Here is a 23,754-nt window from a genome sequence, read left to right as displayed (position 1 = left end):
CACTTTTATTCTAGTAAATCATGGAGTAGGAACAGAAGAAATATAACAGGCCAGTGGCACAAGGAAAAGGAAGCAAAAACCAAAGATGTGATTGTTCAAGATGAAGTAACGACCAATATAAACAGTGCTTCACCAAAATCCCATGCCAAATCATTAGTTAAGTCTGAAGGGGGAAGCGACAACACTCCAAAAAAACAGCAAGTAATATTAAAACAACAAAGAAGTCATCCATTTTGCACAGAATGAGAAAATGTTTCAACAGATGATAAGGAAAACGAGTAGATGACTTCACATATTACATAAATCTATAACACAAGAATCATGTTACAGACATAAATATGTCCTGTTCAATTTTAATAATATTAGTTATAATATTGATATCATTTAAATCCAAATCAATAGAAGCTGATTTTAGTTTTACCAATTTGTGAAGGCCAATATTAACGTGATTTAAGAAAACTTGTCAGTTGTGACTGGACCTAATACGATTTTAAGAAAAAATGAGTAGCCAATTCTCATTCCGTCATATGTCTCAATCTGTCTATCTCTGTTATAGAAAATCACTGGTTGATGTTCAAAGAGTTTGTCAAAATGGTGATAAGAGTATCTATCACAGCTTCACAATCTAGAAAGCATAAATTCAAAAACATACACTATATCTGATATTTTCAGACTGTCACTAAAATCTGAAATTTTTTGACTGTGTAATTAGACATGCTCTCCACAAAAATTTGATTGTTTCAGACCATAGAGTCACATACACCATATCCGCACCAAGGCTAATTGAACATCTTAGAATAAGCTTTTTTCTCCTTATCATGTCTATCAGCAACCTGTAACCAAAAGCAGTAAACAGAATAAACTTAATTCATTTCGATGAACTAGACAGCATTTGAAATGGTAAAGGAAGAAAAAGGTGAATTACTGACCTTCTTCCTGGCAATTGCGTACTCTTTTTTTATCCCTCCTGAAGAACAGAGCAAGTTATGTGTCAAACTTTACCAGAAATATCAGATTAACTTTGAAAAACCAGTAAAACTTAAATATTCAAGAGTCATAATCCAAAGATGTTTTGGATCTCAATATATTCATGTATGTTTCATACACAAAGAAAGATTGTGTTTTAAAAAGCACCTAATTCCATTTACACTTTTGAGATGTTAATATCATATTTAGAGATTTCATGTTGAATTGATTGTGGAAATGATGTGACTTGGAGGATTTGTTTACCCGAACAGGACGATTTACGAACGATGGGAGAGGGCATTTTATTAGCTAGAATAAACACTACACTAGTTCTTGTCTAAGCATTGTGCCCTATCATGGATAGACTCGTTCAACCCTGGTAAGCCAAAGATATGTTTTTATATGAAAAAATCTTATCACAGTTTTATCAAGAACCCAGTAAGTTCATTACACTCGACAACAGCCTCACCCCCAGAGTTATAAGAATGTAATTGACTTTAAGAAAGAAAATTTCTGAAAAGCATTTATGACCACACATGCAAGGAATGAAATATAGATTCATGAGATTTAAATAGTCACCAACCATCATTTGGCTCCAACTCTAATGCTCTCTTGAAGCTATCAAGAGCGGCATCCAGGTCATTGAGTAACATATACACCTGAAATTAAGCAGACCAAAAACAAATAGCAAATTACTATATATAATACATGGCTATGGTTCAGCTTGCAAAGTGCATGCATGATATATATACCCTATGACTGTTGTTATAGATATCACTTCCCTGGTCTGGGGGTTCTGTAAGAAAAAGGGGAAGGGAATGGAGATTTATCATAAATCCTTTAAAATACTTCTCTTATACACTTTCAAAGTTGCCATAAATTTGTTGGTTTTGAATTTTGGAGGAAAATAAAGTATTTTACTCATTTATTAAAGTAGCAAATTACAATTCTGTACTTTAGAAGGAAAAGGTGTAAATTTATTTTATACATTCAAACTTAAACTAAATCTAAATTCCTTTCCCCTTGACCTTGTTGTCAATTTGTACCATTAAAGTAGCAAATTACAATTTGGTACTTCAGAAGGAAAAGGTGCAAATTTATTTTATACATTCAAAATTAAACTAAATCTAAATTCCCTCCCCCTTGCCCATTTTGTCAATTTTGTACCAAGATGGATAGGGTTTTACCCTTCTTTTCCTTACCTTTTCCTCCCAATTAAAACAATTCACATAAGCAAACAATATGACTATGAGGAACTGAGGAAGCAAACACATGTCTAAAACCTACTAGCATAAAAGTTCTATGATAAAACTAATAAAAAAATTAGGATAAACAGAACGGCATTATAGTAGACTCGGACTGACAGAATAAAAGAGCTGACAGATAGATGACATTATTAAAAACGTCCATCATCATCCTAGTTTCTCTATTGAAAGATGCCAACCTGGCCTTTGCGAAACAGAGCTTTTGCATTATCTCCATCGTGCATTGCAAAGTCTGAATCAAGTAAAGCTCCACTAAGGTCCCCTAATTTTAATTTACAGGCCTGAAAATTCAATTCACATTTAGCTTAATTGAACTGATTGAAGAAAATAAGATCGCTACAGAAGGTGACATTATAACAGACAAGAAAAAGAGAAAAAGCTTCTATGTTGAATCACGCAGACCTACTCAGAAAATGGCAGTGAGTAATATGTTGTATCATGACTAAATAATAAACTATCACCTCGGGCCTAAGAGAGTAAGTATTTGTGTAGAAAACATGGGCATCTTTAGTAAAATAGTCATTCACAAGGTGGTTGGCCACCGGAGAAAACAGGCATAGGACAAGAACACAGAAACACCAACTAAATTTACAAAACATGAGCCAATCACGTGTGCAATTTGGGTTTATTTTAGATTAAAACAAACAGTAAGTCTTCCATGCAGCTAATTATAAATACTTATAGCATGATGCTCAATTGTAGCAATCGATTATTGAAAGTCGGCTGGTTAATGATTATGTAAAAGTAAAATCATGTCAAGAGTTTTAGACATAAGAGCATTCATAGGCCTCTAACTAAACAACTAAAGATTGTACTCCCTCCGTTTCAAAATGAGTGTCGTTTTAGCCAAACAAAAAAAAAATCAAAATGAATGTCACTTTACATTTTCAATACAACTTTAACTTTTTTCTTCCAACTTTACCCTCAAGAAATACTCTTCTCTCACACAATTTTCAATGCAACTTTAAGTTTGTCTTGTTCTTATAAAGTAAGGTTATTTTAGTAAAATTGCTATGACATTTGACTACTTTATTCAATTCCTTAATCCGTGTGTAATTGGCTAAAGCGACACTCATTTTGAAACGGAGGGAGTAGTAAAGCTAGTACATGACAAAAAACAATGATTGATCTCGACTCATAATAGTTGATGGAACAAGTCTGCTGTAGCCCCAGTCACAAAAAATATGACAATGTGATACTTACCGAACTGTTGGTAAAGATTTGAGATTTTATCTTCCTTAAAGCAGTGCTCTTCTCTGCAAAGTCAGAAAAACAAACCAGAGATGAGATGCTAACGAAGCAACGCAGTAACTAACCACGGAAACAACAAAAAATAAAACAGCACAGAACATGAGCAACAAACTAAGTAAAATCGACCTTGGTCAACGCCATCCTTCTCCCAACACATGTCCAAATAGCGCAAAGCCTTGCGATACTTTTTGATAGCCATCTTATAATCTTGCTTCTGTTTCACAAAAGACAATGCATCAGCGTACCACAAAGGTAATCAGCATATCAGAAGAATGACCAAAACTAGCCACTACATTTCCAAATAAAACTAAAACATTAAGCTTACATGGTTATTAAATCAAGATTCAAATACATCACTGATAAAATACGACATTTATAAGTAAAAATAAGTAACAGAGAAAAACTATAAGCATATACATCCTCGTATACAAACCTCAAACAACCAAATAAAAGATACAAACTAGGATTTGATATGCGAAAAGATGTCCAACAACAATGTGGAAAAGAGAACCTTTGACAAAGATAAGCATCAACAAAATCTGAATTCAGTAAACCCTATTCTATTTCGATTTACAAACCTAAAATGCAAAGAGTAATATAATCATCCATCCAAATAACAAAAATAGGTACTAATAGTTATAAGCATTCTTTGAAATTCACCTTATAGTGTTCATTTCCAAAGCCTTTGATAGATTCAACAGCATTCATCCACCATTCAAGCTCCTCCGGCTTCGTATCAAGATCAACAGGCCAATCAGCAAAAGTATCACCATCTTTAAAAAAGTTAATAACCCCTTCATCCTCCCCTTCAGCAATCTCCCCACAATCAGCAATCACAACATCCTGCTCCGGCCGATCATTCTCCCCGACCGGACCAAGCTCAACAGACCTAACAACTCCAATCCCTTTCACAACCTTCCCAAACACCACATGCTTCCCATCCAAATGTGGCGTCCTCGTCGTCGTAATAAAAAACTGACTCCCATTGGTGTTCGGACCAGAATTCGCCATGGATAAAATCCCTTTCCGTTCGTGTTTTAGGTCGAAATTTTCGTCTTCGAAATTTGGACCGTAGATTGACTCGCCGCCGGTTCCGTCGGAGGCAGAGATGTCACCGCCTTGGATCATGAAACCTTTGACGACACGGTGGAAGATGGAGTTCTTGAAATGGAGGGGGACGTTGGTGTGTGGACCGATGCCTTTTTCGCCGGTGCAGAGAGATCGGAAATTTTCGGCGGTTTTGGGAACGACATCGGCGAAGAGTTCGATTACGATTCTACCCTCGAGTTCCCCGCCGATGCTGATGTCGAAGTAGACTCTTGGGTTCGGCATTTTCGGAAGAGAGGAAAAAACAGTGAAAGAGAAATGAAGATGAACAGTGAAGTGAAGTGAAGTTGTGTCTTTTAAGTCTTAAACCCTAATCCCGCTTTTTTTTGTTTGGAAACTTGTTTTTTTTTATGACTGTGCTGAGACAAAACGTTTACGATTAGCCACACGCCCACACGAGGGGTTGGTCATTTATAAGACTGAGTTTATTTATTTATTTGTTTGTTTTTTTATGTCTGAGAAACCAAAAGACTGAAACAAGACATAATTGTTTGCACTTCCATTTTAAAACCAAAACAAACATAGAAAAAAGAGTAGACTTCGGCAAATTTTATGTAGTACATTCGATATATTTGAGTGTATTGGTACACACTCTTTAAATTAATAATTAAATGAGTTGTTTTTTGATAAAAAAATATTATTTTTTATTATTTATAAATATAATAACTAAATCTTATTCATCAAAAGTGTCAATGAAATAAAATTAATATTTTTTGAATTTTTATCACCCATAATTGAGAACATTGATTATTTTTTACGATAATATGGAAAAATATTACTAAAATTCTTATAAACAATGAAATGATATTTTTTCTTATGAAATGATGTTCTATAAAATATAAATATTGATAAATAGTTATTTATTTCATAAAAAATGATCGTTAAATTTATAAAATTATGAAGCAAGAGTACCGATACACCTCACTTTGTAAGTGTACGGTAGAAGTTCCAGTAGACTTCGTGTGTTATCCGACAATTTCTTCACCAATGTTTAGTTTCCAACAAAAAGAAATTAAATAGGTTTTTAATATTTTTAAATTGGGAATAAATTAGATAGTGAATAATTTGTTAAATATAAAAATGTCAAAGTTTGTCCTCATGAGCCTGAGCTTAATTCAAATTGCAGCGATAAAAAAGTGAAACATAATGTCAGAGCTTAATTTATGTTTTAGTTTGGTAAGAGGACTTAGTTTTTTTTTTTTTGAGATATGAGGATATAGTTAAGTCACGAAAATTGTAAAAGATGAAATTCAGTTTTTACTAAGGCAGATGAGAGGCAGAATATGTGCTGACTTGAAATTTTATGTTAGTTAACAAAAAATAAATAAATACGTTTTGTCAAAAAATAAATAAATAAGTGGTAGAACCAATTCACCAAATCTTTTAACAAGACATGGAGCAATTTTTTAAACGTAGAATAAAGGAGGAATCAAATATATCTCAATCAAGATCCCTCAAATTTACATCGTTGATCCATAATCAAATTTTATTCATGTTTAATCCTTAAAAAATAACATCTTCAAACCACCTGAAATTGAAGAGTACACTATTTTTTAAATATAGAGATTAAAAGTATAGAACAATATAAGAACTAAACAACAAAAGCTACAAACAACTCTATGCCATCAAAGATGGAAGAAAATAATCAATCCATTATAAAACAACGGCAACCTATATTGAAACAACAATGAAGTCTAATACAAAACGGTTCTAACCCTGTTTATTTGGAAGCCTCTGCCCATTGTCGAATCTCAAATGTTGTTTCAGTGGTCACGCACCAACCGGTTCTTGGTTTTCCAAACTTGTTGGAACTACTTCTTGTTTTCCCAAACTAGTTGGAACTATTTTACATATGGGCATGTTTTCATTCTTATTCAGAAGCTTCAAGGATGGATGAACCTCAATATCACGCATGAATATCCTATCTTCAATATCTAAATTGCTGATATCCACCTCAATTTTTGAAGGAATGTGCTCAGAGGGGCCAAGATATCTTAGACTAGTTCTGATCTTATTCAAAAATCCACCTGCAATAATGGCATAAAAGGTATAGACAGTATTAGCAGACCACATTGAAATCCCAATAACATTAAATTTGTGAACAGTTTAATTGATATCCCTACGCAAGAAAACATCATCTGCCTTGAATTATGAATGTTGATATTTTAAGGTGGTGGCACATATTATCAAAGCATAATATATATGTTTATTGACCCAACCTAACAGCAGAAGTCCTAAGGCATATAACAGGCACAAGTCATGAACAACTGAAAGTTGGAAAGTTGAATATATCTTCAACATACATTGTCAAAAAAATACATTAGAAAATATTGTAATTAATAACCTTTTCGTTTAGTTTTTTTTTTGCATTATGATTTGTTTTCCCTTGTTTTCTAAATTGAAATTATTTATTCGGAATTTCTTGCATTCCATAGCTCTCTGCCTCTCTTGAATCAAACATTGCTTTAACCTAGTGCTGTCTTATAGCTATTTACAGAATCAATAGCTAAAATAGAAGAGTAAGACAAGAAAAGAAGGTCAAAATTGAGAGAAAATATTCACTTATTAGGACAGTCAATTGTTAGCTAATAGCTTTCAAATTATTCCACAAGACCACACCCATGACATGCCAACAATCACACAGTTTGATTTTAACCAGGCAAAAAAAGTGAGGAGAATAATTCAGAGGTGTTTTGGGTCTGTAGAGCTGCACCTTGTGGTTAAGTGGATAATGCCATAAATGCTGAGAAGTGAGTAGGAGAGTATATTAACAAAAAACAACAGAGAACGTGAAGGAGTAGTGTCACTCTGTGCATAGGCAAGGCCGGGATGAAAAAAGGACATATTCAAAACTACATTGGCGAGCAGTGGGTTTTAGTCAAAACAAGGTGCTCGTTATCTTCAAAACAAATTTAGAGACAATGAACCCTTTACAATGTCAATGAGGCAGTAAGCTCTAAAAGGCAAATATTCTATCTGAAAAGATGTCTTTACGCACTAACTTCCGGATTGAGGGTAAAAAGGAGTTTTAAATGGGTGTCATATTTGTGGCTGCATTCTAACAATTTGATGTGAATTCCACAGTTATAGCTGCAGCAGTGACTAGAAAACAAAAACACAATGCGGTGATTTTTTTTAATGGTGCTGCAAAACTGAATGCTTCAACACACACACACGCACGCACATGTGAATTCCACAGTTATAGCTGCAGCAATGGCTGGAAAACAAAAACACAATGCGGTGATTTTTTTAATGGTACTGCACAACTGAATGCTTCAACACACACACACACACATGTGTGTGTGTGTGTAGGTGCGGCTGCGCCTATGTTGTCAATTGTGTCGCTGTAGTGCGCAATAGCGGAATAGCACAGTGGTGAAAGGGTTCAGCGCAACACTTTTAGCCTGTGAGCCGCCATCGCCATCGGCAATAGCAGTTCTTGCGGATGCTAATTGCAGCCCCAAACCACTATTGCATCCACTATTAAGGTTTTCGAGAGAAATTCCTCAAATCTCTTTTTAATTTGTTGCCTTTTTAAGGTTATAAAGGTCAATTCAAACACTTTTAAGGGTAATGTTTTGTTCTTCATTCTGTTGTGCTCTTGCTCACAAACAATCGTTCCGTTCTTCTTCCTACATTAAGTTCAGTTTGTTATGTTGTTCAAAAAAAAAAAAAAGTTCAGTTTGTTATGTTCTACTTCTCTGTTTAAGTTTTATTGCTGTGTACTTTAGGTTCTTTCTTTATCAAGTATATTGATCTTTTTAACTTTGTATTTTTCTACTTTTTAGTATGAAAGCCAATCTGCAAGATACTCCAAGACAAAAGACATTTCATACAATCTCAGACATTACAAAAAACCAAGTTACAACTGCATCTTATTAAAAAAGAAAACTTATTGTCAAACTTAAAACAAGACAAGGCATATTAATTGTTTAAAATCACCAATCTCATTTATTAGTCTCTTTCGCACCTCAGCACAAATATTTACCTCTCTCAGGGTGGGAAACGGATTAAGTGATGCAAGTGCAGGACGCAATTTTTATCTTGACTGTCTGATAACAAATAAATGACTGAGATCGACTTATACTGAATTTATTGTAAAATATGAGCCATGTTGGGAGTTTGTTAGAATTAGTGTTAAGAAGTTAATTAGAAGTTAGTTAATAAGTTTGTTATGTGGTTGTTAAGAGTTGTTATTTTGGTTATGCTTAGAAAGTCTTCAAATAGCTCCCAAGAGTAGAGGGGAAAGATATCTTTGAATAATTAAATTGTGACTAGAGAAAGCTCTATTCAAAGGAGAGTGCTCCTTTGGAGTAGCCTTGATAGCAAGGTTATCATCTTCATTGCATACCTTCTTAACCTTCTCTTTCAATCTCACTACACAAATAAGATATTCTTCAACTGTTTCCAATCTTTATCTTCATCCATTCGAGTTTGTTTTACTTATTCCTCTAATCTTAAGATTAGAATTCTTGGGTTCCTAATACACACGATCTCAATTTAACGGTCAAGATCACTTATTGTGAATAAATGTGTGATTCACTTACTGCTATGTAATTTTGTAATTTAGGACACAACATAGTGTAATGGACATGTCTAAAGATAAATCATTGAATTCCTCATCTCAATCATTTGGCCCACACGACATAGGATTCATTTACAGATACACAATGTTTAATTAAAACGATCATAAACTAGACAAAAGAAAAGTAATTTGATTCAAACAAAAAAGAAACCAAACATGTTTAGTAAAACCAGAATCGCCTTGCTGAGCAATATCTAACTAAGCCATAAAAATGAATTACCTTTCAATCATTTCATATTTCATTAACAAATTCAAATTAGAAATGGACTTACCTTTCTTAAGACCAGGACAAACATCTTCACCTTTGATAACAACAGGAACATCAACCTTCAAATTCATACCATCTTCCGCCCAAACAAACACCAAATTCAAGATATTCCCACTCTCTTCATCCCTATGAATCTGCACAAACAAAAAACACAAACCCTAAATTCACATTTCCAAAATTCAAACAAAATTAAAAAAATAAAAAACAAACCTTTATAGGTAGAACAGTTCCACTTTCAAGCAAATGAGTGGATCCAGAACCAGCACGAATCTGAAGCGGGAAACGCGTCGAACAAAAGAACGGAGCTTCAATGGAGTTCAGCACTGCCTTAATCTGCCTTTTCTCAACGGTGAGAAGTTGCTTCCTTGAAGTGGATCGAGCTTCGGGGGATTTTTCAAGAAGGTCCTGGAAGAAAACGACGGCGGGGATTCGACCTTGTTTTCTGTCTCTGGCGGCGACTCTACTGCCGGTTATTTCCCGCGGGATTGCTTGGATTGTGTGGTAGTGGTTGCGACGGAGTGCGGATGAGGAGAAAAGGTTAACCTCCGTTGATCGGAGGTGGCTCGCGGCGGAGCGCCACCACTGCGCCATGATTGTTTTCTCCGTTTCTCTCTCTATAACGCGAAATGGGGTTTTGAGGTTTAGAGGTTAGGGGTTTTTGGTTATTGACCAAAGGAAAATTTTGTGCATTTCCTTTGGTTTTTAAATTTTAACCTAATTCTTACTATTATTTTCTTAAATTCATAATTTTGTTACAAACTACAAAAAGTCAATTTTTTGTTTAGGGTTATACGAAAATAATCTAAGAAAATATATTCGTTTAGATTTATATAGAACTTTATTTTGACTTCGATTGAATCTTTTGTAAATGGATAGTAAGATCGATCATCTTAATTAATCGGTCTTTAGGTTAGATATCGAATTAAAAAAATACACATCCCTTGGTAAGGTCATGAAACGAGTTTATAGCGAATAAGTTCGTATGACTAAAAAAATCTCGTTTGATAAACATCATTTTATCGTTTGCTACGGTTAGTAGAATATGGGTTCAAGGTGAAATGGATGAATTTAGCTAAAATTAGCTAAGATGCCTTTAAGGTGGAATGGATGAAGGTTCATAATGCATAATATATGAGTTTGAGATCTAAGTGGTTGCTTGAGTTAGTAGCAATAGTGAAACGGCACAAGTAGGATCATTAGCTCAACATAGAATTTGTCCTTGCATAGGACAAGGCTTCATACATGTCGTTGCCCTTGCCTTTTTACGCCCTTTTGCAATTTCCATGAAAGTTGTCATTTTCCTTATTTATTAAGGAAAAATATATTCCTTATCCTTACAGTGTACTATCAATCATTTGAGCCTCCTTTAACTTGAGTTCCACGCCATATGTTGAACCCACTTATGTACTTTGAACTTGACTAATTTTGTAGTACGCGAAGCTGCAGCTTTCATTACAATGTTGCAACCTTGATCTCAATAACATGAAAAAACCAATTGAATTAATAAAGACCTAAATAGACACATGTAAGGAGAAATAGGTCATACAATCACTTAAAGAACAATTGAGTATTAGGGGTAAAAGTAAAGGTAATAACCAACATTTTTCGTAGGTTATCAAAAGGAAAGGCACATGGAACTTTCCCTAAGCCATGCCTTTTCTCAGAAGAAATGGATGAAACCTTCGTCGAAGTCTCTAAGAACATGACTTCAATCAGAGCATCAGATGAGGTACTAAGAGGAGCATTTTCTAAATGAGACATCATACACTCAAAGAAAGGAGACGAAAACTAATGAGGAAATTACACAAGAAAGAACAAAGAGATGAATCAGAGACAATGAGATAGAAAAATACTTGGAAAATCATTTTGAGAAATCTCAATTTGAAAACGAGGAACAATATGAAAAAGAAAACATGGAGGGTTTATATAAGAATTTGAGTGACCGTTTAACAATGATCGACAATGATTTAGAATCATTCATTACAATCAAGTGACACGATCTTCCATCCATGAATCCAACGATTCAATCGCTTATATAAAAGTAACGAATGCATCAAACATAATTCAATTGATATGATAGAAACATGTGTTTAGAAGCTCATATCACGAAGTGACACAACCCTTGAGTAGTCACATTAGATAAACATTTAGACCTTTGCATCATCTTTGAGTTGCAAGTCTAGGGGTTGAAGGAACTATGTGAATACAATATCTCATCTCAAGAAATTTCATGTTAGTAAAAAAAATATTCACATCGGGAAAATTCAAAAAACTTTTTAGTTCATTACTCTTAGACCCATTAATCATTAAAATGACTAAGAACCTCTAGATTTTATGTAATGGTATGCGCCTAAAAGGCCCAAGCCAATTATTCCATAGAAACTAGGCCTAATAATAGGAACAACCGCAAGTCAATTTGATATGCTTATATCGCCGCGAAGCGTGGCGCAACACAAGACTATACCTCCTACTCCATTTCCATAAATCTCCTCATTTCTACATCAAGAATGCTTCAACATTGATGTGCTCCATCGCCATCAACACCAATAAACTATCAAATAATCACTAAACAATCCCTATTATCTAAGGATGCATTCATCTATTTCGAATTTAGTTGCACTCAGCAAACTGAACCATATCTTACAAGTGAAAATAGCAACAAACTCAAGTGCATCACTAGAATGCCTCATGATAAATAAAGGGTCTTCTTCCCAAGTATAATAATTAAATACTTTGCTCCCCCCCCACCACCAGAACGAGCACACAATCACTATATAAAAAAACCTTTTAGTGTGTTCCAAGTTTTGTATTTGGATAATTCTCTTTTCATTTTAGAGTGACAAAGTGTCACGATTTTGGTTTGGCTGGCCAAAACATTTTCTTCATATTTTTGGGTACGAATAAAACCTCAAAACTCTTAACAAATGTAAAAAAATTGATTACTTGTCATTTTTTTATAGATAAAACATATCACTTGACACAAATATTTATCGAAATATTAACGTCTCATTTTATACATTAGTGAAAAATATTGATCTCGTATTTGTATTAGTTCCATACAAGAACTTAATTTACTCGTGAATGATAATCCGTTAATTATTTAGGTCCTTCCAATTTTTTTATTTTTTAAATAAAGTTTTAGGTTTACGATAAAAACTAGTAATTGATTAGGAACAAACAATTTACTCGTGAATGATTATCTGTTAACTATTTAGGCCCATCCAATTTATTTATTTTTTAAATAATGTTTTAGCTTTATGATAAAAACTACTCCCTCGTCCCGTGAGCTTAGCTCAGTTGGTAGGGATATTGCATATTATATGCAGGAGGCGGGGTTCGAACCCCGCATACTCCACTTCTCCACAATTAAATTGTGTGAGCTCTAGCTACTAGGCTACTTGACAAAAAAAAAAAAACTACTCCCTCAGTCCCATAATATAAGAAAAAAACTCACTTTGTTTGTTCCAAAATATAAGTAAAAAAGATAAACTTTTATCGTATTTAATCTTGTTTTTTAAAAAAATCTTTTTTCCAAGAATTTTTTTTGTTTATTATCATAAAATTAAATGCAAATTACATTCAATTTTCTCTCTCTTTTGTTTTTTTCATAACCAATAGTCAATGAAAATTGTTTTTACATCTTCCTATAAAACTTTTTTTTAAAGAAAACACAACAAACTATACTCCAGATTCTTATGTTTTAATTTTCTTAATAAATGTGATTTTTTTTTTTGGACAAACATTTGTCTCGTGTTCCGAAAGACAAAACATTTGTCTCATGAATGGTTTGTATAATAAATTGTAATTAATAATATTATAACCTTTATCATACTTTTATTTAATACTCTCTCCGTTCCTATATTTAAGCACTCATTTGATTTTATTTTTGTCCCTAAATGTAAATTCATTTTCAAATTACTATATGCATTTATTATTATTTTCCTAAACATACCATAATTAATCCTACTAATTTGTCTTAAAATACAAAAAGCCAAATTTAATACACATACAAACAAATGACAATTTAGTAATATTAACACATAAAATAGACACATATAGGAACATAGGGAGTATTATAAACTTTTTCACACTAATTAAAATATTGTTTCATAAAAATATAAAATATTTATAAAATTCGTCGGTTGAAATTTTAACCTTATTGATTCCTTCTAGATAATTCTATTTCTTTAAATATTACTCCCTCCGGTCCTATTTACAAGAGAAATTTGAATTTTTGGATACATCGAATAATGTATGTATTTAGTCAAGAACCTAAACCAAATACATAAATTATTTAATGTATCTAAAAAAGTAAATTATCTCTTGTAAATAGGATTGGAGGGAGTATTATTATTATTATTACATTATTATTATTATTAATATTTATTTTATTATTTTGAGAAATTATTTATTTATTTTTGTCCTTTATCTGAATCATTGAATGATTATTCAAGTGCATTAAATTAATAAATTACAATCATTATTAATAATTATTAAAGGTAATTATCTATTTTTTTAGAAAAGTAATATAATTAATATTTTATAAGAAAATAAAAGTTATTTAGTATTTAATATTTTTCATATTTTATGTTATACATATTTTTTTATTAAATTCTATTTTCCATATTAAAATATTGTTTTAATAAATGATTGTTTTGAATTATGAAATTATTGCTTTTACTTTTACTTCACATATACGCCCATTCTAGAAGTGTAAAAATGATTTTTTTTTCTCATAATATTTTTATGAAATGATGGCTTTTACTTTTACTTCACATATACAGCCATTCCACTACCAAAAAAAAAACATATACAGCCATTCTAGAAGCGTGATATTTACCATTTTTGTTTGCAATAAAATTATTATATATTTTTTAAATTGCAACATAAAAATAATTATATATTTTTTATATTGCGAAGGGGGAAATTTTATTGGCTCAAGCCGTATTAGTGGCCATTTTACAACCTTCCTCGAGGATAGATAAACTCAGTTCCTCAAGGTTGCAAGACTAAGTTCTCATCTTTGAGATAAGTGATTATCTGTCATTGTGAAAAAATTAATAGAATTATTATTTCTATGTTAAAATAATTAATATGGTAGCATTTAATTTCTTCATATTTTATGTTCTATTTAAATATTCAATCAATTAATTTTTTAATATAATATATGAGTGAATATAATAATATTTTGGGAAAAACAAAACAAAAACAAGAGACCTTACATATTTTATACTCCCTCTGTTTCAAAATGAATGGCGTTTAAAGTTTTTACATGTATATTATGAAATGCATTAATTAAAAGAAATAGAGCTGTTATTTTATCAAATTATCATAATCAACCATTGGTTTGTTTTTCATTAAAGAAAAAATAATATTTTGGAAGTAGTGTACATAGTATTAATTGAAGGGTACAATTGAAAAGAAAAAAATTATTATTGCATTGGAAACCGTAAGTGATATTCATTTTAAAATATATATATTTTTTGGATAAAACGACACTCATTTTAAAATGGATGGAGTATATAAGTTTGACTTTAAATTATGAAATGATTTCTTTGAAATATTTACCTGATTGCTATCACTAATAATTATAATTTCAATTAGCATTAATATTTTTTAAAATTTATTATCTATTTTTAATAAAAAATCACTGAAATTAATTTCTGAAAATTTTATCTTATATTTAAATATTCAAATAGTTAACTTTTTTTTAAGAGTACATATTTTATATTTAAATTATGAAATGTTTGTCCTAGAAATGTAATATGAAAAGAAAAGAGTTTAATGTAAAGAATTGTTCGCATATTTGGGTCAAAAAATAATAATAAAAAAAGATAGCATTTCATTATAAATAGAGTATGAAGGCTTTCTTTGTAACATCTCATATTTAATGTTTCAAAAAAACATTTCATCTTTCATAGCACTTCTCCTTCTCCATAGTAAGATTCTTCTTTTCATTTTAAGATTTTTTTTTTCTCTCTTTTTTCTTCATTTTTAAAAATTTTGATCTTTGAAAATTGATATCCGAGATCGTTGAAAATTTTGATTGTTTCGAAATTCTTTAATATCGCATGACACTGTTAGGTCAAGAAAAAAAAATAGACAATGAATTTCGTTTTCGCTTTCTGTGTGTTTATATATTGTTGTTGTTAAATGAACTTATTAATTGAATTTGTTAATTTAATGTGCAGTAATAATGGCAAGAGAGATTATTCGCCCGTGCGCAGCATGCAAGCATCTCCGTCAGGAGTGCGACTCAAGCTGTGACCTTGCTCCTTACTTTCCACCTGACAACCCAGAGCGTTTCATCAAGGTACACTCTGTGTTTGGAAAGAACAATGTGTCGAATATGTTGAAAAAAGTTGATGCTTCACATCACGAACAAGCTATTGAATCATTCGTGTATGAGGCTGAGGCCAGGTTGAGGGACCCAGTCTATGGTTGTGCGGGTCCAGCAAAGGACCTTCAACGTAGGTTGAATGAAGTTCAAATGGAACTAAAGAGTGTGAAGAACGAACTGGCCAAATACCTCAATCCTCAGATTGTTGAATTTGTTCTCGGCTTTCCTGATTGTTTCGGCTTTAAGCCAAATGCATCTGCACCGACTATGACAATCGGTGCAGGACAATTGGCTTTTAATCAGCTGCCAGCTGCTGAGTTGACGACTCAGCAGATTCACAACTTAGAAGTGTTAAAACAAAATCTTCTTAGTGGCCCCGATGGTGATGATGGGTTGGCAGGATTCCATATGGATGTTAATGTTCCTGTTGAAAATGGTGGCATTAATACTAGCTCCCACCCTGTTGGTGGTGGTTCTGTCAATGGTAGCGGTGGCTCGACAAGATTCCAGATGGGTGCTGATATTCTTGTTCGTGATTCTGGGTTGGCAGGATCCCATATGCTTCCTGATGTTCCTCCTGCTGATGCTCCTTCTGCGCTTCCTTCTTCTAGGGCTGATACTATCGACAATGGTGGCACTAGCAACCAGTAAGAATAATAAGAGAGATATTGGTGTTGTAGTTGTTTAATATTTGGACATCTAAAACTGACATCAGATACCATAGTTTGATGTAGTTTTGGTTTTTATATTGTTTTCTCTTTATATTTACTAATAAAATCGACACCAATTCTAGATGTATTTTGTATGTTTCCATTTATCTCATAATAAAAGGAGAGATGATACATTGACACACTATGTGGCAACATACAATTCTACACCTCCCCAATGCCAATAAAAGATAATAAATAGTGCCAGCTAAAAAAAATGGAAACGTTCCCTCCGTCTCTCTCTTCCTTCACCTTTTTTTCTCCTTCCTCCTAAAACTCACCGCCGCCGGCCTATTTATTTTTCAACGACAGCGATTGAAACCGCCATTCTCTTCACCGGCTTCCTCGCCACCGTTCAACCGACCTTCCACCACCTCCATCATCTTTGTCCTCATCACCATCTCTTCATCAGTAGCCATCCCCTTCTCCCTCAAATCATCGGATCCAAATGTCTTCGTCCTCCACCATCTTCGTTGCCATTGTTCTATCGCCCTCCCTCCGTAATTTTCCGTGTCTTCATCATCGTCGCCGTTCACGGACTCACCGTTATCGTCCATGGTTATTTGGTCTTTTATGTCCACGATCTCACCGTGAGTTTCAAATCTGATGGTAGAGATAGAGAGTAGAGAGAACATGAAATGGTAGGGAGAGGAGGGGAATGTTTGAGGGTGGGTTTTACTGTTGCAGACAAGGATTGGAGAGGGCGTGTTTCTGTTACGGAGGAGGATTGGCGAGATTGAAAAAAAAAGGGTTTGTGAAATTACCAAAATACCCTACCACGTATGATATATACAAAAGTGGTATGGGAAAAACGGTGTGGATGAATCATTCCCCTGATAAAAGTGCTATAAGCTTATTATCTTGAACGCATGATGATAATTTACGTATAAGTTTTTTTTTACCAATATTATTATATTTACATAAGCTAATTATGAATGCACTTTACTAGGTGTAGTCGTAGTACCTGCATGTCATTAGTAATCGATAATATATATATATATATATATATATATATATATATATATATTAATGTAAAAAAGGAAATGTAGCATATTGTTATCTGCTGCATACAATCTTTAAGAGCACCATCCATTTGTGATGCCTAACTCAACCGTGAGTTTTGAAAGACTAACACAGTTTCTAGATTGTTTATGAATGCCAAGGCTTGTAGTACTTCTGCCTTCTACCAGCCTGCAAATTTGAATAGAAGTTTAGCTTAGAAAAAAAAGGAAGCACTTTATATTTCAAGTTTCTTTTTTTACAATAAAGGAGCATGCTTGAGATAGCCTCTTCAGCTACTTTAGCATGTCGTTTTACCAAAAATAAGGAAAATAAGAAACTTGCATATGGAATGTTAACAAAAAATACTGGAAATTATGAGTAAACCACCAAATTGATCACTGTTTTTGTACCAAATTATCAAATTGGTCTATGACTCTATTAATAACTCAAAATGATTATGTCTTTGTCAAACGTTTCTCAAATTGGTTCTTGACTCTATTAATTGTTTTGCATTTTAAGCCATTAATGTATCAAATAAGATCCAAAATGCATTATGCCATTAACCACTAAATAATATCCAAAAGAGATAGAGTCATTTGAATAGTGTTATAGGTTTTTTTTTCTTTTTTTTACTTTTGTTTTCTCTTTATTCTAAACTTGAAACTTTCACACGCATAAATTAATCAAAGTTAGTAGCCAAATGAAAAATACTTTAAACTTCAAACCAGTGTTAATTAAATACTTTAAACAATTAATCTATACAAAAATGGTCCATATTCAATTTTTTTTTCTTTGTTAACATAGGTTTCTGCATAATCCGCAGGAAAATCCTTAGGTAATTTTATGCGGAACTTAGTCCAAGGTAAATCCGCAGGAACTACCAATGTTTCCCTAGGATTTTTATGCGAAAATAAAACCCGCAGGAAAGTACTAGCTATTAGACTTAATGGCAGCAAAATCCTCAGGTATTCCTGGGATCTATTTTCTGCATCTAGTAGAAAATAAATCTGTAGGAAAAGCGGGTATTTCTCGTAGTGATATACCTGATTTACTTGAACAGAGGCATCTGCAGCAGTGAAGAGAACAATACCGCTGCATCTCTCATGTTTTCTCTCTTCAATACAAAAACTTCCAAAGCAAGAGTTTACCTTTCAAAATTAGATTTGAGATGCTCCTGTGAGTAAAGTGAAAACAAAACTCAAAAAAAAAAAAAAGAACCTATAACACTAAAAATTGAATTATCCCTTTAATATTCATTGTATCTCACTGAGAAATATTACTTGCCTCAAATAATCATCATGTGAAGAATATGTGAAGTTCTTCAAACTATTTCACCAAGAGGTGAAAGCAAGAATTGTTTTTTTAATAATACACTGAATAAATAAGATACTTACTCAAATAATAGTATCAAAATATGAGGTTAAAAGAATTAAGTGCTAGAATTTGAGTGTCCCTTGTTTTTGAATACCATTAAAATTATAGTTGTTAAAATTTTTAAAGGCAACATATAAGATACTTACTCAAAATATAATGAAATAAGATACTAACTCTTTCAATAGAGTGGAATGGTCATGGGTTAAACTTGTAATGCCTTCTTGTGAATCTATTGGATTATATAACTTAAATGACTTTATCTTTGAGTTGATGCTTTCAAAGCTGAAAACAAAAACTCAACAAGTTAATGTGTGAAACAGATTATAAACTCAATTCATAATTTTCAATCAAGAGCAATGATAGTCAGATCAAAACTAAAAGCACTAGTCATATGCAGAGACACATCAAAGCTAATTAGTAAATATTACTATGATAAAATCATTTAACTATTAGCCGTGAGGAGCCTGTTGTGGATAGAGCTAAACTCTTAGCTTGGAAGTGGTTCCTGGCTAAGCGCCCTAGCAGTTCCTGCACTTTTCATGAGTGGGAGGTGCAACCCATCCTTTGTTGGCATCGATAGGGTTTGTGGTGGTGGTATTCCTGGGGTTGTGTGGGGGTTGGGTGGGGGTTTTACCGATTCCTCCTTTCCGTCCTGGCTACCTCACCGTGTAGTTGTTTTTTCGTTTCTTTTTTGGCGGTTCAGTCTGCTTTGCGGCTCTGTTTTGCTTTTTCTGGTGGTTGTTTTTAGTCTTTTCTTTTTGGCCTTCTCTTGAAGTCCCGTGGTGTATCTTGTACATTTTATCATTATATATATATATATATATTTTTCCATTCAAAAACAAAAAAAAACTATGCTGAAAATCATTTCACTATTATTCATGTGAATCACTTTTAAGATCTACCTCCGTTTCTATTGAAAAATTATAGTTGTTGGATGTGTTTCAAAGCATTAAAATTAAGATTAAGAAGGGTTTGTGATGGTAAGTTTATGTTGATGGATTTGTTTCAAAGCATCCAATGGTATTCAATAGTGTACAAATATTGATCTAGCACATAGAACAAATATACAAATTAAATTAAAAAAAAAAAAATCAGAAACCTTTGAATCGTGATTAGTAAATTAGAACATAAACTTTATTTCATTCTATCAATTATTTTACCTTCTTTGAGAAGAAAAATAAATTCGAGCAATCCAGGCAGAGACAAAAACGATTCCAATAACAATATATGTGGCCATGACCTAGAACTATATTCACTCTTATTATTGCGATTATGCGTATAAATTACAAACAATAGTTTCTATTAAATTTTGATTAAAATTATAGGTATCGATAATCGATATTTTTCATTTTCATATGGTAACAAACTATATTCATCTTTTTCAGTGACACCAACAATATAAAAATATAATATAAATTCTTATCTTTTTAAATGACACCAACAAAATAGGATTATTATAGTCAAATCTATTTAAGGGTATAACTGAAAATGAAAAAGCCAACCTAAAACCATGTATTCATTCTAATACTTTCATGTACTCGCTCATGCTGGCCTATTCAGGTTCTAGGCATATCATTGTCATATGCCATTCCTAAAATGATTATAAAAATAATTCCCAATGATTATAAAATAATTCCCAATAAACATATATTGTAAAAAAAAAACTAACATTTAAATTAATAAGCTAAAATAAGTGAATTTATATAATTTCATGGAAATTAAACTACCCAAGGTAGGGTTTCTATCTAAAGGAACTCACCGTTAATCAATTCTAGAAAATTGCAAAGCAGCTTATCAACAGCCTGCAACTTCTGCTATCTCCAAAACTCCATAATCACTTTTCCAAAATAGCTTATGCCCTAGCTTATATCTTATGTCCTTTTTGAAACAACTCAACTCAATTGTGTTCCACTATCACTCCATCAACCAGCATGCACAAAAATTTGCATTTCAGTCCTTGCACCAGAAGTTCACTTTTTGCTCATTTAAGCACTTCCAAAGCAGCTTAATCATCATTTAATCACTTTTTACATTAATAGAACAGGTTATCATTTCACAATTACTCAGATACCAATTTAATATATCTTTCCTAAGTTGTTCATCAAAAAATTATACCCGAAACCGCTCAAATTCCAACTTAAGCTTTGCCCAAACAGCTTAACTAGCAACTTATGGCTTCTGCCATATTTAATTTCAATACAAACATTAATACAACAGTCCCAACATCTATAATCAGCCCTAAAAATAAATTATACAGCAGATTAATCCATAACTTAGTAATTTAAGTCAAAATTCGCAAAAAAGCTTAACTGACAGCTTATGATCTCTAGAAAATTCAATTTCAATTCAAATTTTCCAGAAACAAAGAAAACATGTATAAACAGCTCCTAAATCACCCATACAGATATTCTAACATGTTTAACTCAATAATCAATTCTGGTAGCTTTTGGAACAACTTATGGCAAATTAATCACAACTTAGGCTATTTATCACTTATACTTACACTTCAATTTCAATACTCATCCCTTGACTCAATCTTCTTGCCAAGCCAAACCCTAGCTCTTGGTGTCTTGCCTCAATCTTGCTCAAGCTTGCCTCTAATGCTCAAAGTATAACTCCAAACTTCAATTTCCTTTACATGATTACCAACTCAACTCTTAGCTTCAGATTTTTTTTCTAGTGAGATAAGTGATTAGAAAAGTGTAGAGAATTTTTTGTATATTTTGTCTTAAATACACCACTTAGGGGAAAAGACCAAATTGCCCTTTGCTACACTCTTCTCGTAAAAGTAGCCCGTTGGAATAATATGATTCGATCCTGAAAATTCTTATGCACAATTACCATTGTACATTTCTCATAAAAATTCCAAAGATAGAATAACTAATGTTGAATTTTTACTTGCGGAGCACTACACACGTAATGGCTAATTAGTAATTATTACTATGATAAAAATCATTTAACTATTGTTTGTGCGAATACTATGATGAAAATCATTTCACTATTATTCGTGTGAATCACCTTTAAGATATACCTGTTTCTATTGAAAAAATTATAGTTGAATGATGGATGTGTTTTAAAGTATTAAGATTAAGATTAAGTAGTGTTTGTGTGTGTTTTTGAAGAAGAAAAGGGTTCAGGTGTTGTTACGTGAGAGAGAGTGAGAGGTAAGTTTGTGTTGATGGAAGTGTCAAAGCAGCCAATGGTATTCAATAGTGAACAAATTTTGATTCAACGCATAGAACAAATATATAATTAACTTACAAAACCTTAAACCTTGAATCATGATCAGTAAATTATAACACAAACTTTATTTCATTCTATGAATTATTTTACCTTCTTTGAGAAGAAAAATAAAAGAGCAATACATGAAGAGACAAAATCGATTACAATAGCAGTAAATGTGGTCTTGACCTAGAACATTTAAAAAGATAAAATGCTTATTAATAATTGTTAGAGCAATAAAAAAAAACAGAAACCAGCCTTGAATAGTTTCATGTGTGTACATAAATTCATAAATTTCACCCTCAAGATAAGATAAGACAAGGCAAGATTAAGATTAACAAGAGATTAAGATTTGGTAAAAAAATTATAATTTTAATATGATGATGTGGCAACAAATGCTTCTAAGCTTGACCCTTATTTGATTCTACCAAAAAACATGTTGCATGCATGTATAGTATTAAGATTAAGATCTGTAACTCGTTACTTGTGACTTAGTTATATAAACAATTTTAATTGGAAAATTCATTCGGTTGAACCTTAAACTAATTAATACTCCTGTAGTGTGGTTGTTTGAACAATTTGATAGTAGCTTTATCTTAATTCGAGTAGTTTAAAGCATTTGAACCTTAAACCTAAACGTGTCTCACTGATTTGATATGGTGATTTCTCAAACATTGCTTGTGACTTTTGATTTTTTTAGTCATAATAAAAAATCTCCTTATTTAGGGAACTCAAAAATTATATTGGAGGAGGTTTTTGGGGGTTATATGAATTTTTCAAATTCAATCTATGTTTTTATAATATTCTTAAAATTAAAAGTATATTAATCATAAGTTTAGTTTATCATTCTCTAAAAAACTATTCTTTCAAAAAATGTGATTTTTTTTGTCCATTTTTCTTTATATTTCCAACCCCCAAAACCCTCCCCTCCCTTCCCCTCCAAACTCCCAAACAAAGCCTTAGGGAATAGAACGAGAGAGGGAGAGAGAGACACACAAAGGTTTTTATTTGGGAACCAAGAATAAACTTATTTTAAAAGAGATGGCGTTCCGGCTATAGGTATATCAAACTATTTACTATGAAATAACAGTACAAAAAAAAAATACTATGAAATAATGGGCCGTAGGTATAGGGTTTTGAGCTATACCTATGGATTGTTATTTACCTACCGTTCTTTGCTGTCACTAAAAGTTAAGTTTCTTGTATTGATGGATCACACCACTTTATGTGGAACCCATTTTCTAAGTTATGAGAATTGTATGAATTTATACCGATAAAAATTGTGTATTCAAAAGAGTGTTGACAAGACTTCTCATTGCATTGCATGATCTATGTGTTGTGCGAGGAGCAACTGGAATTTGAGTTACCTCTACTTTCTAGATGCAACCCTACCTTTTCAGTTTGGTATGCATTGTCTAGTTGGATTTACAAGCATTTGTAGCCTGTTTTTCGAATTTTGTGTAGAAATGTGGTACGTGTTGTCCGAAATGCTTATTAGGAACCAGAGGACCATGGAGGAAAAAGAACTAACTTGAAAGCTTGAGAGCTTGGAAATGAAAGGAAATTCTCAAAAGAATAGTAAATTATATTCAAAAGATATGTATGATGTATACAAGATACCTCTATATATAGAGCATGTTGAGAATTAACCAATGCTTACGTACTAA

General features: G+C 32.4%; 3 protein-coding genes across 3 annotated transcripts; 1 reads left to right on the top strand and 2 right to left on the bottom strand.

The window, feature by feature from the left end:
- Window positions 1-523: 523 nt before the first annotated feature.
- On the bottom strand, window positions 524-4,964 carry LOC11411252 (peptidyl-prolyl cis-trans isomerase CYP40). Its single transcript, XM_003629532.4, has 7 exons — window positions 4,143-4,964; window positions 3,609-3,696; window positions 3,435-3,487; window positions 2,411-2,512; window positions 1,550-1,625; window positions 930-967; window positions 524-833 (listed from the first exon to the last, which is right to left on the bottom strand). Exons 1-7 carry the CDS (start codon window positions 4,812-4,814, stop codon window positions 780-782), a joined length of 1,083 nt encoding a protein of 360 aa, XP_003629580.1. The 5' UTR covers window positions 4,815-4,964; the 3' UTR covers window positions 524-779.
- Window positions 4,965-6,057: 1,093 nt separating this feature from the next.
- LOC11419020 (50S ribosomal protein L25) lies at window positions 6,058-10,124 on the bottom strand. The gene is made up of 3 exons (XM_003629531.4): window positions 9,653-10,124; window positions 9,447-9,576; window positions 6,058-6,616 (listed from the first exon to the last, which is right to left on the bottom strand). Exons 1-3 carry the CDS (start codon window positions 10,031-10,033, stop codon window positions 6,360-6,362), a joined length of 768 nt encoding a protein of 255 aa, XP_003629579.1. The 5' UTR covers window positions 10,034-10,124; the 3' UTR covers window positions 6,058-6,359.
- A 5,220-nt stretch (window positions 10,125-15,344) lies between these two features.
- Window positions 15,345-16,510, top strand: LOC11411349 (LOB domain-containing protein 36). The gene is made up of 2 exons (XM_003629529.3): window positions 15,345-15,381; window positions 15,634-16,510. The coding sequence occupies exon 2, from the start codon at window positions 15,639-15,641 to the stop codon at window positions 16,431-16,433; it is 795 nt and encodes a 264-aa protein (XP_003629577.1). The 5' UTR covers window positions 15,345-15,381; window positions 15,634-15,638; the 3' UTR covers window positions 16,434-16,510.
- Window positions 16,511-23,754: the final 7,244 nt, after the last annotated feature.

This window comes from Medicago truncatula, chromosome 8, assembly GCF_003473485.1.
Source record: "Medicago truncatula cultivar Jemalong A17 chromosome 8, MtrunA17r5.0-ANR, whole genome shotgun sequence".
Classification (NCBI taxonomy): domain Eukaryota; kingdom Viridiplantae; phylum Streptophyta; class Magnoliopsida; order Fabales; family Fabaceae; genus Medicago; species Medicago truncatula.
The sequence above is the reverse complement of the archived record's forward strand: the minus strand, read 5'-3'. Positions and strand labels throughout refer to the sequence as shown.

Excerpts from the sequence above, each read along its gene's own strand:
- LOC11411252 (XM_003629532.4), bottom strand. The coding sequence starts at position 4,814 with ATGCCGAACCCAAGAGTCTACTTCGACATCAGCATCGGCGGGGAACTC. Across the intron at positions 1,626-2,410 it reads CTCTGTTTCGCAAAGGCCAG|GTGTATATGTTACTCAATGA; the intron begins GTTGGCATCTTT and ends GCTTAATTTCAG. Across the intron at positions 834-929 it reads ACGCAATTGCCAGGAAGAAG|GTTGCTGATAGACATGATAA; the intron begins GTCAGTAATTCA and ends TTTTGGTTACAG.
- LOC11419020 (XM_003629531.4), bottom strand. The coding sequence starts at position 10,033 with ATGGCGCAGTGGTGGCGCTCCGCCGCGAGCCACCTCCGATCAACGGAG. Across the intron at positions 9,577-9,652 it reads GAACTGTTCTACCTATAAAG|ATTCATAGGGATGAAGAGAG; the intron begins GTTTGTTTTTTA and ends TTGTTTGTGCAG. Across the intron at positions 6,617-9,446 it reads TTGTCCTGGTCTTAAGAAAG|GTGGATTTTTGAATAAGATC; the intron begins GTAAGTCCATTT and ends CCATTATTGCAG.
- LOC11411349 (XM_003629529.3), top strand. The coding sequence starts at position 15,639 with ATGGCAAGAGAGATTATTCGCCCGTGCGCAGCATGCAAGCATCTCCGT.